This window comes from Phyllopteryx taeniolatus, chromosome 12 (genome assembly GCF_024500385.1).
Source record: "Phyllopteryx taeniolatus isolate TA_2022b chromosome 12, UOR_Ptae_1.2, whole genome shotgun sequence".
NCBI classification, from domain to species: Eukaryota; Metazoa; Chordata; class Actinopteri; order Syngnathiformes; family Syngnathidae; genus Phyllopteryx; species Phyllopteryx taeniolatus.
In genome coordinates this window covers 22,308,365-22,325,459 of record NC_084513.1, presented here as the reverse complement: position 1 = coordinate 22,325,459, position 17,095 = coordinate 22,308,365, and the positions used below count along the sequence as shown (strand labels likewise).

The following is a 17,095-nucleotide window of genomic DNA, read 5'->3' as shown; positions in this document are numbered from 1 at the left end:
TGACGCAACCTGCCTCGGAAGTGACGTAACCCAACCTCGCCCCGCTGCCACAAAATGCGCTAGCCCTTACTTATTGTATAAGGCTGTTTTAATGTAATCATACCACATTGAACAGTTGTGTCTATACGTATTTATTTGATTTTGAATTGTTGAACTCAATAAATATTGAAATGAATACAGAAATCTTTTTTTTTTTTTTTTTGTATAGCTTGGTCCTCATAGCAGCTATTCTGCATTGCAAAGAGAACCTGTATCTCAAATCCCTTACCTGGGTAAGTAAAGGTTAAATCAGTAAAAAAAAAAAAAAATGATAATAATAATGTAAATACATTTGATAATAGAGATGGAGCAAGCAGAAGTGGACTCAATGTACAGTATTGAACGCCAACTCAACGGCCAGATAAGGTTGCGATTTGATGTGCACGCGCAACCTATTTGGGAGGTCATTGAGACGATGAGATGCGGCCTTTGACCGACCGACGCGATCCGGACACGATCTGTCGGAAAACATTCAAATCATCTGAAATGTGCTTTAAAATGCGGGATCATGAGGCAACTATAACCATAGAATCCTTAATTGCTGCTATTGTAAGCTAGTGGCAAATAAATAAATACATACATAAATAAAGTGCTACTGATAACAGCAATACAAATAAAACAAAGCGGGGAAAAAAATGTTCCATCCATCCATTTTCAACAGCGCCTTATCCTGGTCAGGGTCACGCGGCGCTGGAGCCCATCCCAGCTGACTTCGGGCGAAAGGCGGACTACGCCCTGAACCGGTCGCCAGCCAGTCGCAGGGCCCATCTCGACACGCACAACCATTCGCACTCACATTCACACTGTCACCGAGTGGGAAAAAAAAACTGTTATTGGATTCAAATTTGAATCTATTCAAAACTTTGGATGTGTCAAACTAGTTGTTTCAAATGTATAGTGTATACTTCCAAAAAAAGAAAGGATGGTTTTTGCTTGTTCAATTCCGATTGCAGGGTGAACGCTGTCTCCCATAAAGAGTCACTTTTTTCTCTTCCCTTTTGACACAAACTTCAATGTGGCGACATATTACAAACGCGTATATGAGTCACTGCAGTGCACTTGAGGCCTCAATTAGAGGAGAGAATAAATATGCTGTGCAGAGTTCATCGCCCTGGTGTGTGTGCTCATCAGGGAGAGATAAAGTTCCCGGTGGACTTTTGTGTCACACAGAGCACAGCTCGGACACTTTTGGAAGATAGCGGACTCGCTCCACGCACAGACATGAGGCTTTGGGTCCGGACCGCAGGCGGAGGTCTCTTTGCCGTTCTCCTGCTGGCTCTTCTGGCCTCCTCCGCCGTCCACGTTGGAGCCAACCAGCAGGACCAAGCCAGGAAAAGACAATACTACATAGCTGCCGTGGAGATCGACTGGAACTACAATGGCAACGACACGCGCAGGTAACAACTGTTTGCACTTCACTATGACATTGTTCATTATTACGGCGTAACTTCCAAAGCGGCGCACATTCTGTTCCGTGACGCTGGTTGAAACAATGACAACTGAAATGTTCCCTGTTAGAATAACTTTATTCACTATACAGGCAATGTACTACTGTAGAATAAAAAAACAAAATGAAGCAAAAGTACTCACCAATTGACAGAACTGAGATGCAGAGGGAACAGGAAGCTTTCTCCAGAGTGACAATGTCACCCAGTGCCGTTTTCCAGGATCTATGTTTATAGGCTCCTGTTCTACAGTGACACCACAAAAAGCCAAATAAAAAGGACAAGACAAAGACCTTGATGTCAAAGAGTTGATGTCAGGTACAGGTTGTCATCTTGTGTTGCACATGGATTTAAAAGGTTTTCAAAAATAATACAGAAAAAATAAGCTTCCAAATATATACTACTAATACATACATACATACATACATACTATTTGTCCTACTGACAAGGAGTATGTATTTGCTTACTTAAACTTTCCTCTTCTGTGATTTGATTATTTCAGTCAGATTTCACTTTTGATTTTATTTTTTATAGAAGACCCGGCTGATTTCTTTAAATATGTCATTTTTGGATTTCAGTTTTCTTTAAGTTAAAAACAAACCTCCTTGATGTGTGGTTTTCACTTTCATTTGTTTGTTTTTGAAAACTATCAGCTGGGTCCTCTCCAGAAATAAAAGAAAGAAGTTGAATGCACAAATCATAGAAAATGTTCCAGATCTTGAAGGAAATATGTCCCCCATTCGACGCTCAATGAGCTGCGCCTCCGAGATTCGCTGACTTCACACTTCTGTTTGAAGCCATAGATTTCCAGTCCAACTCCAAATTGGACCACTTTAGTGTATTTGCAATGATTTTCAACTCCTGTTTGGAGTCTGCTTTAGAATCTTGCAATGATGATTGTAAGTGATGAAAACAATACACTATGTGCTGTTTTTCTTTGATTGTGTGACGCTGGAAGTGTGGCTGATTCCATATCTCTTGTTGACGCGAGACGCGACCCGACGTGGACAGCTTGACTTTTCCCGGCGACTGAGGTTTCTGGTTATGTTTCCTGTTACTCCTCAGGTTCGGTCGCACTTACAAGAAAGTGGTTTTCCGGGAGTACGAGAAAGACTTCACACGGGCAAAGGCTCATGACCCCTCGTTAGGTAAACGCATTTCAACATTTCTGAACGCAATTATCATCGTTGTCACAAAATGCTTTTGCTGGCGAGATGAGCATAGCGGCTTTTTGAACACAGAGTAGCCTGCACAGCCTTGTTTTTTTTGTTTTTTTTACACATACAGTGAAGCCGCCTTTATCATGAGGGATGCCCCCCCGCGCGCGCGATAGCTACAAATGTGCCAAGTGCAAGTCTAGTATCATGGAAATTCGGACTTGCCAGTATCCTGTAAAAAACACAACAAATGATCTCTTCAAAGCCTTGATATAGCGGGGTTCATTGTATTTTCAATGGCAACTGAAAGTTCATATTACATATTATTATTATTATTATTATGTATCACACAAAAACACCACTTAGGAATATTTTAGATTGTGGTGTTAAGAAGGAAAGTTGAATGTACAATAAAATATGATGGTGATATTTTGCCTATGATAATATTATGATACTTATGCACATATTTAATCATAGGTACAGTATAATAGAGAAACATTTGTGATACACCACAGCATGGATATTGATGCAATATATTGTGATATTGATATTTTGTCTCAGCATTAAAGATAACACAGAAGGAATGAAAATAATACTAGAGTAGTACGACCCCAATTCCAATGAAGTTGGGACGTTGTGTTAAACATAAATAAAAACAGAATACAATGATTTGCAAATCATGTTCGACCTATATATAATTGAATACACTACAAAGACAAGATATTTCATGTTCAAACTGATCAACTTGATTGTTTTTAGCAAAAAATCCTGAACTTGGAATTTGATGGCTGCAACATGTTCCAAAAAAGCTGGGACAGACAGGCTCCCGTTTCCCACTGTGTTACATCACTTTTTCTTTTGACAACATTCAATAAACGTTTGGGAACTGAGGACGCTAATTGTTGAAGCTTTGCAGGTGGAATTCTTTCCCATTCTCGCTCGATGTACAGCTTCAGCCGTTCAACAGTCCGGGGTCTCCGTTGTCGTATTTTACGCTTCATAATGCGCCACGCATTTCCAATGGGAGACCGGTCTGGACTGCAGGCAGGCCACTCTAGTACCCGCACTCTTTTACCACGAAGCCACACTGTTGTAATAAGCAGGGGCGTCCATGAAAAAGACGTTGCTTGGATGGCAGCATATGTTTCTCCAAAACCCGTATGTACCTTTCAGCCTGAATGGTGCCTTCACAGATGTGTAAGTTACCCATGCCATTGGCACTAACACAGCCCCATACCATCACAGATGCTGGATTTTGAATTTTGCGTCCATAACAGTCCGGATGGTTCTTTTCCTCTTTGGCCCGGAGGACACGACGTCCACAATTTCCAAAAATAATTTGAAATGCGGACTCGTCGGACCACAGAACACTTTGACAGACATCAGTCCATCTTAAGATGAACTCGGGCCCAGAGAAGGTGGCAGCGTTTCTGGGTGTTGTTGATAAATGGCTTTTGCTTTGCATAGTAGAGTTTCAAGTTGCACTTCCGGATGTAGCGCCGAACTGTATTGACTGACATTGGTTTTCTGAAGTGTTCCTGAGCCCATGCGGTGATATCCTTTACACATCGATGTCGGTTTTTGATGCAGTGCCGCCTGAGGGATCGAAGGTCACGGGCATTCAATGTCGGTTTTCGGCCTTGCCGCTTCCATGCAGTGATTTCTCCAGATTCTCTGAACCTTTTGATGTTATTATGGACCGTAGATGATGAAATCCCTCAATTCGTTGCAATTGGACGTAGAGGAACATTGTCCTTAAACTGTTGGACTATTTTCTCCCGCACTTGTTCACAAAGAGGCGAACCTCGTCCCCTCTTCGTTGCTTGTGAATGAGTGAGCAATTCAGGGAAGCTCCTTTTCTAGCCAATCACGGCACCTGCCTGTTCCCAATGAGCCTGTTCACCTGTGGGATGTTCCAAGCACGTGTTTGATGAGCGTTCCTCAACTTTCTCACTCTTTTTTGCCACCTGCCTGTGCCAGCTTTTTTGGAACGTGTTGCAGCCATCAAATTCTAAGTTCAGGATTATTTGCTAAAAACAATAAGGTTCATCAGTTTGAACATTAAATATGTTGTCTTTGTCGTGTATTCAATGAAATATAGGTTGAACATGATTTGCAAATCATTGTATTTTGTTTTTATTGATGTTTACCAACTTCATTGGAATTGGGGTTGTAATATCTCATAATAAATGAGAATTACTTCAATTGTTCTGTCATATTTTGTCTTGAATTTCGTGTGGCCCCTGACCGGAAAAAGTTTCAAGCTGAGTCAGCAATAATCCTGCAGGAAAAACATTGATGGCTCGGGATGAATGTTAATTGAGTTTTTCTTCACCCGCAGGTTTGCTCGGACCCACGCTGAGGGCCGAGCGGGGCGAGATCCTGGTGGTCACGTTCCGAAACATGGCGTCAGAACCGCACAACCTCCACCCACATGGAATTGCTTACGGGAAACAGTCCGAGGGTGAGTTGACTTCCTGTTCAAGCAAACCGCGGTGGACCACTATGACGTGCGTGCTTGCCTTTGTGTGCTGCTCAGTTTGCAAGTCGTAGTTCCAAAAAGCACGCAAAGTTGATCAGCACAACAAACAAGGTTGTTTGTTTTGTTTTAAAATATTAACCGGCGCAAGCAGACGAAGTCCAACATGAGGCAGACTTTGCGAACACCAACTGGGGGCGGAGGAAGCAAATGAAACCTAACGTTACTTTACGGAGGGAAGCGTAAATGTGAGACATTCCAGGATGATGAAACATTGAAGCGCTAAAATGTCGCGGCCAGTCCAGCGCCAAAACAAGCAAACGGTAGGTAGCATTCAAAAATCACTTGAGTTCTTGCCATACATTCAATAATGCGTTGAAAATGTTAACCTTGTGTCAAACATGCACTGATTGGACTTTAGCTACCTCCGTAACATGTGCAACACATCATGAAAATCAATAGGTTTCTTGCACCCCAAAAGGGTACGTCGCCGGCGCCCTGGCTAAATTTGGCTGGGGGGGAAAAAAAAACTCACCAGGAGAGCTGAGAAGAAGAAGAAAACAAAACAATCAGGCGTCATTAGTCATTCAAAATCAATAGTGTTCTTATTATCGTATTTAATGACTGTCAGAAATGCTACCACATACTTGACTGGACTGATTCAACTTTGACCGAAAAAAGGCTGGAATTTGAAATCTGATCGGTTCAGGAAGCATTCCCATTGCTAAAATTGTTCAAATATCATCAGACGGCGCTACTGATTCTGAAGGCCGCAAAAGGCAGATTATCTTCACATGGCAACACATCGAAGCTGGAATCTGATTGGACAACAAAAAGCTACCGTCCATATACACGTACTGGAAGCAGTGCAGCGAGGCGAGGAGAATAGACTGTTGGCAATAAATTCATATACAACGTCATTTCATGGAACAATATCATTTAGGGTGTAAATGTAAGTCAGTGCGTCTGTACAATGTTTAGGCCAGCAGAGGACGTCTCGCTGGGCCTGACGGCTCACTGCTGCTTGGAGCTGATTAGTGGACAACTGAGGACGACGACGATGATGATGATGATGATGACGATAATGATGAGGACGATGACAATGATGACGACAACGATGATGACGATGATGACGATGACAACGATAACAATGATGACGTTGATGACAATGATGATGACAACGATGACAATGACAATGATGACGACGATGACAACGACGACGATGATGACAACAATAATGATGACGATGACAATGACAATGATAACGCCGATGATGATGATGATAATGATAATGATGACGACGGCGATAACGACGTCGATAACGATGATGACAACAATGACGATGACGACGACGATGACGACGATGACGACGATGACGACGATGACGACGATGACAACAATGACGACGATGATGATGATGATGATGACGACGATGATGACGATGGTGATAACAACGATGTTGCAGGAGCGCACTACTTTGACAACACGTCACAAAAAGAGAAGGAGGACGACGTGGTAAAAACGGGTGGCGAGCATGTGTACTCCTGGGAGGTGACGGCCGACGTTTCGCCCGAACCCGACGACCCTGCCTGCCTGGTCTACTCGTACGTGTCCCACCTGAACCCAGTAGAGGACTTCAATTCGGGCCTCGTGGGCGCTTTGCTCATCTGCAAGAACGGTGAGAACGTTTGACATTTGAAAGGAAGCCCAACGCGCACGACGAGCGCGCCTTCTTCTTCTCTTGGGCGCAGGCAGCTCGGACGAGTCGGGGGCACGGGCCGGCGTCAAACGGGAGCTGGTCCTGCTCTTTGGGGTCTTTGACGAGCGAGAAGGCATCTACAAGCCCAAGGACCGATCCTTAGACCACGTCCACTACACCATTAACGGCTACACCGAGGGAGCGCTACCCGGTGAGACGTGTTGGGCCGTATCGCACTAGAAATCACTTCCTGTCCCGCTGCAAACCAGCTCGCACCGACAAATGTCCGATGACTTCCTTGCTGGAGGTAATCGTAACTTCCAGGAACGTTTCACAAACCCAATCGACAGGGGGACAATATTTGTAGATGAAAAACTCAAATTGAACACAATTCAAGTTGATCTCATTTCAAAGCAATCGTTCCCGTAGAGATCGCAGGATATGTTCCAGACACTGCTGGTCCTAGAACAACTTTTTATTCTCCAAAAGGAGAATAAAACATTACACACAAGCATAGATTGTCTTTTCTTTGTGGAAACAAACAATCAATATTCGTGGAGTTTAGTTGAGGACCTTCTTTGCCTCTTCTTGCTCTTAATTATGCCTTCGTGCTGCCCAGTACGTCGAACTATACCGAAGGCACCCGACTCAACATTTGGACTTCCGTGTATATGTAAAAAACAATTGTGTAATCAAACGATTGCCACAAATGACATTTGATTTTCTGTTTAATGGTTATGGTTGATTTTTTCCTCTTCGCTCTCACAAAACACGAAAGAAAAAACCGGATCCTTCGGAACAAGGATGGCCACCGTTTTTCCACTGAGGGCCACATACCGCAAGTAAGGAAGAGGAGGGCCCGCTCGCTGAACTGTTTTTTTTTTTTTTTGCAGGTTTGAGCGTGTGCGCCTATTCCTCGGTCAGCCTTTACCTGCTGGGCATGAGCTCCGAGCCCGAGCTGTTCTCGGCGCACATCGCCGGGCAGGTGCTGCGGCACATGGGTCACAGGGTTTCGTCCGTGGGCCTCATCAGCGGCTCCTCTGCCACCGCCAGCCTGGTGCCGGCGCACTTGGGCCGCTGGATGCTGTCCTCGCACGTGCTCAAGCACATTGAAGGTCAGTAAAGAATGATGATGGTTTTAAAAGGAGGCGAATGCTTTAGCTTTGAACTGATTTCTTCATTTGAATGTATCTATCCATTATTTTGATGCTATTGCATCGTATGCTGTCCTGTTGTGGTTTGGCCTTTTGAGCCTTTTACGTTTCACTCCAGTCCCCTCCAAGCTGGGAGGTGTCTCGGGTCTGCCGGCGGGAATGCCGACCTACAGTTCCCCCGTTGCACAGTGTGGCGAGTCCATCCCGGTCGACCCGGGTCACGGTGGTCTCCGCGGCGGCGGGCTGCGGCACCTCTCGGCGTGGACGGCTCCCTCGGGTTGTCTTTCCTCACCTGAACCCTCAGTGCCTTGCCAATCGTGGAGCGATATGTGCTGTGTGCGTCTACGTGCGGATGTGTGTGTTTTGTGTTTCTATGTGGGGATGGGAGGGTGGCTTTTTGTATATTTTATTTTTGTTTTTGTTTTTATCTCTGTAAAGCACTTTGTTTCTTTCTTTTCTGTATGAAAAATGCTCCACAAATCCATTTGATTTGATATACACGTGAGCATTTTTGCGACATCGGCTTAACTAACAAACGTATTGCAGCGGGCATGCACGCCTTCTTGGATGTGAACCAGTGTGAGGGCATCAAAGCACCACGCCAGACGGTGACCTTCGAGCAAATACGCGAAAGGAGGGAGTGGAAATACTACATCGCTGCTGAGGAGGTCGTGTGGGACTACGCACCTAATATGCCCGAACACATTGACGAGTAAGACATCGGGGCTAATAAATGCTTTACGCGCATTCAAAGCAGTCTGACTGCGGCAGCACTGCACTGTACGCGTTACCGCTTAAGACTTTTTTTTTTTTTTTTTTAAACTTGTTACAGTGTTAACGTTTTCTATAGGTATGACTGTGAAAACGTTAACATTGCATTACATGGGCAGTATGAGTCTTAAATTTTGTCCTAATATTTATGGTGATTAACTGAGTTTTACACAAATGATTGTGACAGATCGTCGACCGTAGAGGTTCCAATGTTAATCTGAAGAATCTTTGTTTTCTCTGAATATTTTCCCGTAGGAGCTACAAGTTCCAGTACCTGCAACAGTCCTCAACTCGCATCGGCAGGAAGTACAAGAAAGCCGTGTACACACTGTACAACGAGTCCTTCACAGAACGAATCGAGAACAAGCAGAGGAAAAGCGAGCTCGGCATCTTGGGTCCAGTAATAAGAGCGCAAGTCAGAGACGTCATCAAGGTGAAACCACATTGATGTCAACTCAACTTACTTAGCGCTCACTAAGATCCCCTTTCGACAGATTGTATTCAAGAACATGGCCTCCAGGCCGTACAGCATCTATCCACACGGACTGACAATCGAAAAGTCAGAAGAGGGCGTGAACTACCCAGAAGGAGGTAGCGCGTCTCTCTTCACACGTTTGAAGTGAAATTCTTGTCAACTGTGACTGTGATACGAACGCGGCCGTGTTCGCCAGGCAACAAGACGCATGCCGTCCGGCCGGGCGAGACGTACACGTACGTTTGGCGAGTGGCTGAGGAGGACGGGCCTCTGAAAGGAGACTCCAGGTGTCTGACGCGGATGTACCACAGTGCCGTAGATACGCCACGCGACATAGCCTCGGGTCTGATCGGACCCCTTCTCATCTGCAAGAGTCAGTCGCTCAATGTCAGGAATGTACAGGTAAAACAACGAAGTCGAGGAAGAGTTTTTCCCTCTTTATCAAAAGTTGTAGAGGCACTTGTCACTTTACAGTGAAATTTGTTCTCTGCGGTCAACCCATCGACTGAGGAGCAGACAGTGGAAACCGTGAAGCCCTTTGGGACTGACCTTCATCAATGTAACTAACTGGAAATGACCTTAACCTTCGGACCTTCGGGAGAAATGTAAACTCAGAGAAATTCCCCAAAGTCAGGGGTTAAGAGACGACAATGCTTGTATACCTTCCTACAATGAGGCAGCATTTTTCCACCATGTCGCAAAAAAAGGGGTATCAAAATAGCCCATCCATATCAGAGACCACAGTATTAAGACCAGTTGTACAGTGGAGGTACTGCAGTGCACTGATTAGTCGATTTGATTCCAGCTTTGACATCTGACGGGGTCTTTCAGAAATGGTCTCGGTTTTCTCCGTGTGTTCCGAACAAAAACATCAGCTTCATTCCCACCCAGTTCCATTGTCAATTTGCAGATACAGTACATGATCGGGATTTAGTCCCCTGGCTCTATGCTATCTTTGATCGATTCTATGAAAAAAAACAGACAAAAAACAACAGCTCATCATGTACAGGTACTATTCCAAACCATCCTTCCAAACCCAACTCAACTGTACTGCTTGGCTCAAGTGTGGCTCTAATAAAGATAAAGATAGAATTTTGACAAATGATTTGTGTCTAACAGGTCAAATCAGACAAGGAGCAACAGGCCATGCTTGCTGTCTTCGATGAAAACAAGAGCTGGTACCTGGACTACAACATTAGGCACTTCTGCGATCGATCCCGAGTTAACAAGGCGGACCCCAACTTTTACAAGTCCAATGTCATGCACAGTACGTCAAAATGTAATCTTACTGGATGTTGGCACACTCATAGTTGAGCCACATTTGCGTCCCAACAGCTATCAATGGCTATGTGTATGAGAGCGGACCACTCTTGGGCTTCTGCAACGGTGAAGTGGCAACATGGCATGTGTCCAGCGTGGGCGCACAGGACTACATTCAGACGGCGACAGTCTACGGCCACACATTTGAACTGAATAACCGCATGGAAGATATCCTCAGCCTCTACCCCATGACTGGAGAGACCATTACGATGCGCATGGAAAACATAGGTCTTTTGACAAGAACTCTTCAAAAATCTGTATAAAAATTGAGACTGACTAAAAATTGTTCCTCTCTTCCTGACCAGGTGTTTGGCTTCTGGCGTCGCTGAATTCCCACGAGACAACTAAAGGAATGCACCTAAAGTTCCAGGATGTCGAGTGCTTCCGTGACCACCACTATGAGTACAGTGACTATGAGGAGCCAGGAAAAATGGAGTTTGATTTGTGGAAGCCCCCAAGTAGGAACGAACTCTTGAATAGGAAGGAGGAGGAAATGAAGAAGCCAAAAGAGCCTACCACTAGCACAACGGTGACTGATGACTACACAGAGATGTTTGCCACTGAATTGGGCCTCAGGTCACTGAAGAATCAAGCTTCAGTGGAGAGTGTGGAGAAGCTGGACTTGTCTTTCCTCGACTATGACGCTGTTGATGTGCAAGATGGAAAAGCCACAATAAGGACAAAAAACCCGATATGCGGTAGTCTAAGCGTGTCACGAGATGAAGGCCCAAAAAGCAGTGCTTCCGGGTTGGCTTCGAGTCTCGATAATGACGCCGCGTCCAAGATGGAAACAACAACACTTTATAACAGAACACTTTCATCAAAGTTTGGGAACATATCAACCGAGGCTACCAATCAGACTGAAACAACAGCTGTAAGGTCCACGTTAGATGCTGGAAAATGTAATAGAACCTTGACAAGTAACAATCTGACCTCTATGGGCTCGGAGGGGAAATCCGAAGAAAGACTGACACGAGGGGATGCGTTTCCCTATTTCGACACGAGCAACATTAGCAGCCTGGACAACCACAACGGGACTGTAGTTGATACTGTCCAAAGAGATAACGCAAGCAGTGCCCATGAGTGTGGCCCCCAGAGGGATTCAACCAAATCCAAGTCAGCACAGAGTGCCAAATCTGTTCTTGAGCAGTCAAATGGTACAACCCCCTTGAACAAGACTCAGATCACGGGTATCTTGCAGCCCACCGCCGATCTCAGCTCAGAAGACTTCAATGATTCAGAAAGCAGTGAGAAAGTGTTTATATACCTCAAACAAAACCACACAGAGGTGATTAAATCCACTGCTGTGAGGACAGAGAGTCACAACTGGACTTACGACGGAACTGAACGGAATGAAAAAGTACCAATGGAGATTCCAGACTATATGGTGAAATACATGAAGAAGGAAACCCCGACACCCAAAAAGATCCCCAAGATCAAGAGGGTGAACCTTCGACAGAAGCCTCAGAAAGGCCAGGGCATGAAAACGAGAAAGAGAAAGGTATACAAGCCGGAGGTCACAAGAGGTCTACCCTTCTCTCCTCGTGGATTCAACCCTAACATAACCCCAAGGGGGTCACGCCCCGCTTCACCGAAAGCCATCTCAGATGAGGAGGAGCTCATTAACATGCCTGTGGTCATCGGTGTGCCCCGGCCCGATTTCAGTGACTATGAGTTTTACGTTCCGGGAGATGAGCCTGACCATTTATTGTTAGACAGGCAGGATTTGAAGGCAGACGAATACGAGTATGTGAACTACAAAGACCCCTACAGCAGTCATCAAGACATCAAGAACTTCAACATAGAGGAGACCAATAAATACTACTTAAAGCACTCAGGGCCGAATGTCAAGATGTACTTCATTGCTGCAGAGGAGGTCGAGTGGGACTACGCTGGCAATGGACAGAGGTAAGCTTAGACGTTACCGCAAACTTTCAATCAAAGTCAAATGATCAAAATCGCAATCTATTGCAACAGAAGGCAGATAAGGCTACAGCAAAGCACTCGCAACACTAAGTTCAAGAAGGTGGTATTCCGCGGTTACACGGATGGGCTTTTCAGAACTCCTGAAATCCGAGGCGAGAAGGAACAGCATCTTGGCATCCTCGGGCCTGTCATCAAGGCGGAGTACGGACAAAGCATCATGGTAAGCGTCAGTAAAATCCATGTGCTGCTCTTGTGATGCATCTGTTGAAGCTGCGTTACTCCGTCTGTAGGTGGTGTTCAGAAACAAAGCCAAACGTGCGCTTTCCTTACACCCGAATGGGGTTACCTATAACAAGTGGACAGAAGGTCTGTCCTATGAGGATAGCTCCAAGCCCTGGTACAGAGATGATAATGAGGTTCCACCCAATGGCAACTTCACATATGTCTGGAAGGTCCCCCGAAAGCCTGCACACAGGCCAGATGAGCCTTACTGTCAGACTTGGACCTACTATTCTGGTGTTAATCCTGTGAGTAGCGCATACATTTGTCTTGGAGGAAGGGGTCACTGGTTGTGGAGTGGAGATCGATGACCCACTCAGCGATTGTACTTGTGGGTGTGAATGTGAATCGTTGTCTGTTTTCATCGGCAATGACTGGCGAACAATCCAAGGTCTTTCACCTACAGTACGAACCAGATTACCCATGGGAGAAGTCAGAGAAGATGGATGGATGGATACACATTAACATGTACAGTATTTCTCTTCAGGAAAAGGACATCCATTCCGGCTTGATCGGACCTTTGCTGGTGTGTCCAGAGGGCACGATTAAGAATGTGACGAACACAAGAGAGTTCACGTTGCTCTTCATGACCTTTGATGAGTCGCAGAGCTGGTACTATGAGGAGAATCGCGAGAACATGCAGCAGAAAAGACAAAGAGGAATTCTGGAGCCTATCCTCAAAGAAAACCTCCTGTTCCATTGTAATCATGAAGCCCACAATAGGATCCTTGGTCCATCAATCCAATCTTCAGATTGATGTAAATTCAGTGCGAATATTAAAAGTAACTGTATGATGTTTCTACAGCCATCAATGGTATCACATATAACCTTAAGGGCCTGAGGATGTATACCAACCAGCTGGTCCGCTGGCACCTGATCAACATGGGCTCCCCCAAAGACTTCCAGAGCATCCACTTCCACGGACAGACGTTCCTCCACACGACGACCACCAGAAACAGACACGCAGTCTACCCGCTGCTTCCTGGTACACAACATCTTCCTCACTAAGCATCCGGGGGGCATGCCAGTTGAACGATAACTGCTATGTTCAGGAGGTTTCGCAACCCTGGAGATGTATCCTTCCAAGCCTGGCCTGTGGCAGCTGGAGACAGAAGTTGGCTGCAACCAGCAGCGAGGGATGCAGACACTCTTCTTAGTCCTCGATAGCGGTACTAACTACTCAATAAACGCAACCTCCGCTAGTACGCTGAATTCTTTTAGTATACTGTATAGTCACATGGTTCTTGCATGTGTTCTCCAAGACTGCTACCATCCCTTGGGCTTGCAATCGGGCAGTGTGAAAGACGAGCAGATCACAGCCAACAACACTCGAGGTAGTCACAGCACCACCGAGCTCCACTGATCTCAGGTAGATGTACAAAGCCAGACAGGATCACACAATGGTACTATTTCCAACTTTGAAGGATACTGGGAGCCACATCTTGCCCGGTTGAACAATAAAGGCAAATACAACGCATGGAGCACAGACCAGAGCAACAGTTTTATTCAGGTATGTCCACACGGATCGGATCCAGGCAATGCGAAAAATGTCGGATACTCACCTGTCCTCTGCCGGGATACAGTTGGACTTTCTGCGTCCCGTGGTGATCAGCCAGGTGGCCACACAAGGAGCCAAACAGCTCTTCCAATACCAGTTTGTCACAAATTACTCCATTTCCTACAGCAACGACCGCAGGAGATGGGTCCTCTACAAGGGTGACAGCATTTACCCAATAAAGGTCGGGAGGGTTTGGAACGCTACACTATTGGACATTTCACCAGGACGTCACACACGACGTCCAGTACTTCCGGGTGGCAACACTAGTAAACAAATGATTAGAGCCAGGAAGAGCGGTTGAGAAACTCGGGTACACGAGTTGAATGATGATTTCAGCCTTTTCTGCTGCTGTAGTCGAATGTGTGAAGTGTCAGTTGAAAAGCAGTTTTGAAGTGAGGCTCAATGGCGGCCATCATTTACATTTCAACAGGTAACAGGCACTCTAAAATAGACACGGAGGAAATTCAGACACTGCTACCATGATCATTGCTAAATAGTTTTTTTTGAGGAAATCGAAAAATGTAAAAACGTATTTGGCGGCGCAACCCCAGACACAACAAGTCTTTGTCATCGTTTTAGTTCAGGTCAGCGGTAGTCATTCTCTGTTGCGCCACCCAGAAGTACCTATTGTTTACAAAGCCTCTCAAATGGTTTATATTTACTCTCTACACCTGCAGAGCGAGTACAAAACGCTATAGTAGGGAAAAAGCGGTGACATTGCTGTATCGACAGGTGTTTCCTGGGAACCGGGAAGCTTACGTGACAAAAACAAACACCTTTTCCCCACCGGTGATCGCACGCTTCATTCGGCTCCACCCTGTGCACTGGTACAACATGGCCACAGTGCGCATGGAGTATTACGGCTGTGAGCTCGACGGTAAGTTTAGAAGACGTGGCAGGATTTGACACGCTCCGGGTTGACGTGGGACATTGGCAGTTCGCTTCTTCTCGGCTTCTCAGGCTGCTCAGTGCCTCTCGGGATGGAGAACGGACTGATCGAGGACCGTCGCGTCACGGCGAGCTCTGTGAACTCCAACTGGTACTTCGGACCCTGGAGTCCCTCCTTTGCTCGCCTCAACAAACAAGGAGCCGTCAATGCCTGGCAAGCTAGGGTAAGGGACGTCTCAAATTCCGTGAGCGCAGGCACCTAAAACGGCGATTTGTGTTTTAAGCAGTATAGAGACATGAAGCAGTGGCTTCAGGTGGAGCTGGCGGACGTCATGAAGATCACGGGGATTATCACGCAAGGAGCCAAGTCTCTGGGGAAAGAGATGTACGTCACATCGTACACTCTCAAGTACAGCGACAATGGAATCCACTGGCACGACTACACGGAGGACGACGACCGACCGGCTAAGGTACTTACTTCACTCTCCTGTTGGTGGATGAAGACCAGGGGCGAGTCTGGGTCAAGTACTTTGGCTGGGCTGGGCCCATGACTTCGTTTTGGAAAGTACCTATCCTACCCGGAAATTTGATCACATTTTTTAGACCTTGAAAAAGAGGCTTTGGTGGATGACCCAAAATAGGGACAGCCTCGCCACTAATAGATAATAATTATTATTATCATTATTATATCTAGACCGGTTAGAGCGTCCGCCTCACAGTCCCGAGGACCCGGGTTCAATCCCCGGCCCCGCCTGTGTGGAGTTTGCATGTTCTCCCCGTGCCTGCGTGGCTTTTCTCCGGGCGCTCCGCTTTCCGCCCGCATCCCCAAAACATGCGTGCGAGGTTAATCGGAGACTCTAAATTGGCCGTAGGTGTGAATGTGAGTGCAAATGCTTGTTTGTTTGTATGTGCTCTGTGATTGGCTGGCGACCACTCACATTCACACCTACGGGCAATTTAGAGTCTTCAATCAACCTAGCGTGCGCGTTTTTGGGTTGTGGGAGGAAAGCGGAGAACCAGGGGAAAAGCCACGCAGGCACGGGGAGAACATGCGAGCTCCACACGGGCGGGGCCGGGTTTTGAACCCTCAACCTCACAACTGTGAGGCAGATGTGCTAACCGGTCGTCCATCGTTCCGCCGCTCCAGGTGTCTAATGAGCTTATTAGCTAATAGCTTGGCAGGCCGCAGAATTACAAGTCAGTGGCGACACGTCGTAACATCGAGCAATTCAAGAGGAGCCGCTGAAGCATCGGCGTGTGGTCAAGTGTCACTTCATAGATTGTGTCGCGCTTGGAAATCAAGCATTAGCTGCTCATTGGCGTTAACACAGCTGCAAATGTGGGTAGCGCTTCTGCCCATAGATAAGAAGACGAGAAGCCAGCGCGCCGTGGCATCCCGGCTAACGTGTTGGGAAGATGAAGTCCGAACATTTTTTGTCATTGCCAAAGCATGTGCTCTGCTATCACCACGGAACACTTTTTCTGAGGACGAATTCATAGGGTGGGCTTAGTGAAGTTTTGGGTGGGCTTGAGCCTAACCCAAAATAAGGCTGGTGCACTGATGACGACTCTCCATGGGATTGTAACCTGCCTCTCTGCGCTTTTTCCCCCCGAATTCAGATCTTCTTTGGGAACACCGACAACAACGAACATGTCAAGAATTTTATCTACCCGCCCATTTTTTCCCGTTTCGTCCGAATCGTCCCCCGAACCTGGACGGCCTCCATCACGCTGCGGGTCGAGCTGTTGGGCTGCAACTTCGAGTGACGCCGAGCGACCTTCGAGCGACCTTCACGCCGCTGCCTTAGCCATCCAAAGATTCTGCATTTCCAAACATGACCATTCTCACTCGCTCCGACTATTTCCCCCCTATCCATATCGCTTAATAAAATCACCCAAATATTA

General features: G+C 46.3%; 1 protein-coding gene across 6 annotated transcripts; it reads left to right on the top strand.

The window, feature by feature from the left end:
* The first annotated feature begins 1,158 nt into the window (after positions 1 to 1,158).
* f5 (coagulation factor V) lies at positions 1,159 to 17,095 on the top strand. Of its 6 annotated transcripts, none has more exons than XM_061791988.1 (25): positions 1,165 to 1,436; positions 2,550 to 2,632; positions 4,983 to 5,105; positions 6,586 to 6,798; positions 6,872 to 7,030; positions 7,713 to 7,934; positions 8,520 to 8,685; positions 9,000 to 9,177; positions 9,239 to 9,335; positions 9,416 to 9,621; positions 10,339 to 10,486; positions 10,555 to 10,767; positions 10,845 to 12,447; positions 12,517 to 12,685; positions 12,756 to 12,992; positions 13,232 to 13,445; positions 13,550 to 13,729; positions 13,797 to 13,913; positions 14,007 to 14,078; positions 14,169 to 14,254; positions 14,328 to 14,483; positions 15,035 to 15,179; positions 15,263 to 15,414; positions 15,475 to 15,660; positions 16,811 to 17,095. In XM_061791988.1, exons 1-25 carry the CDS (start codon positions 1,261 to 1,263, stop codon positions 16,955 to 16,957), a joined length of 5,448 nt encoding a protein of 1,815 aa, XP_061647972.1. In that variant the 5' UTR covers positions 1,165 to 1,260; the 3' UTR covers positions 16,958 to 17,095. The 6 variants fall into 6 exon arrangements, with proteins under 6 accessions (XP_061647976.1, XP_061647978.1, XP_061647972.1 ...); XM_061791989.1 differs by having other exon boundaries at positions 1,169 to 1,436; positions 15,478 to 15,660; XM_061791990.1 differs by lacking the exons at positions 9,239 to 9,335; positions 9,416 to 9,621 and having other exon boundaries at positions 1,166 to 1,436.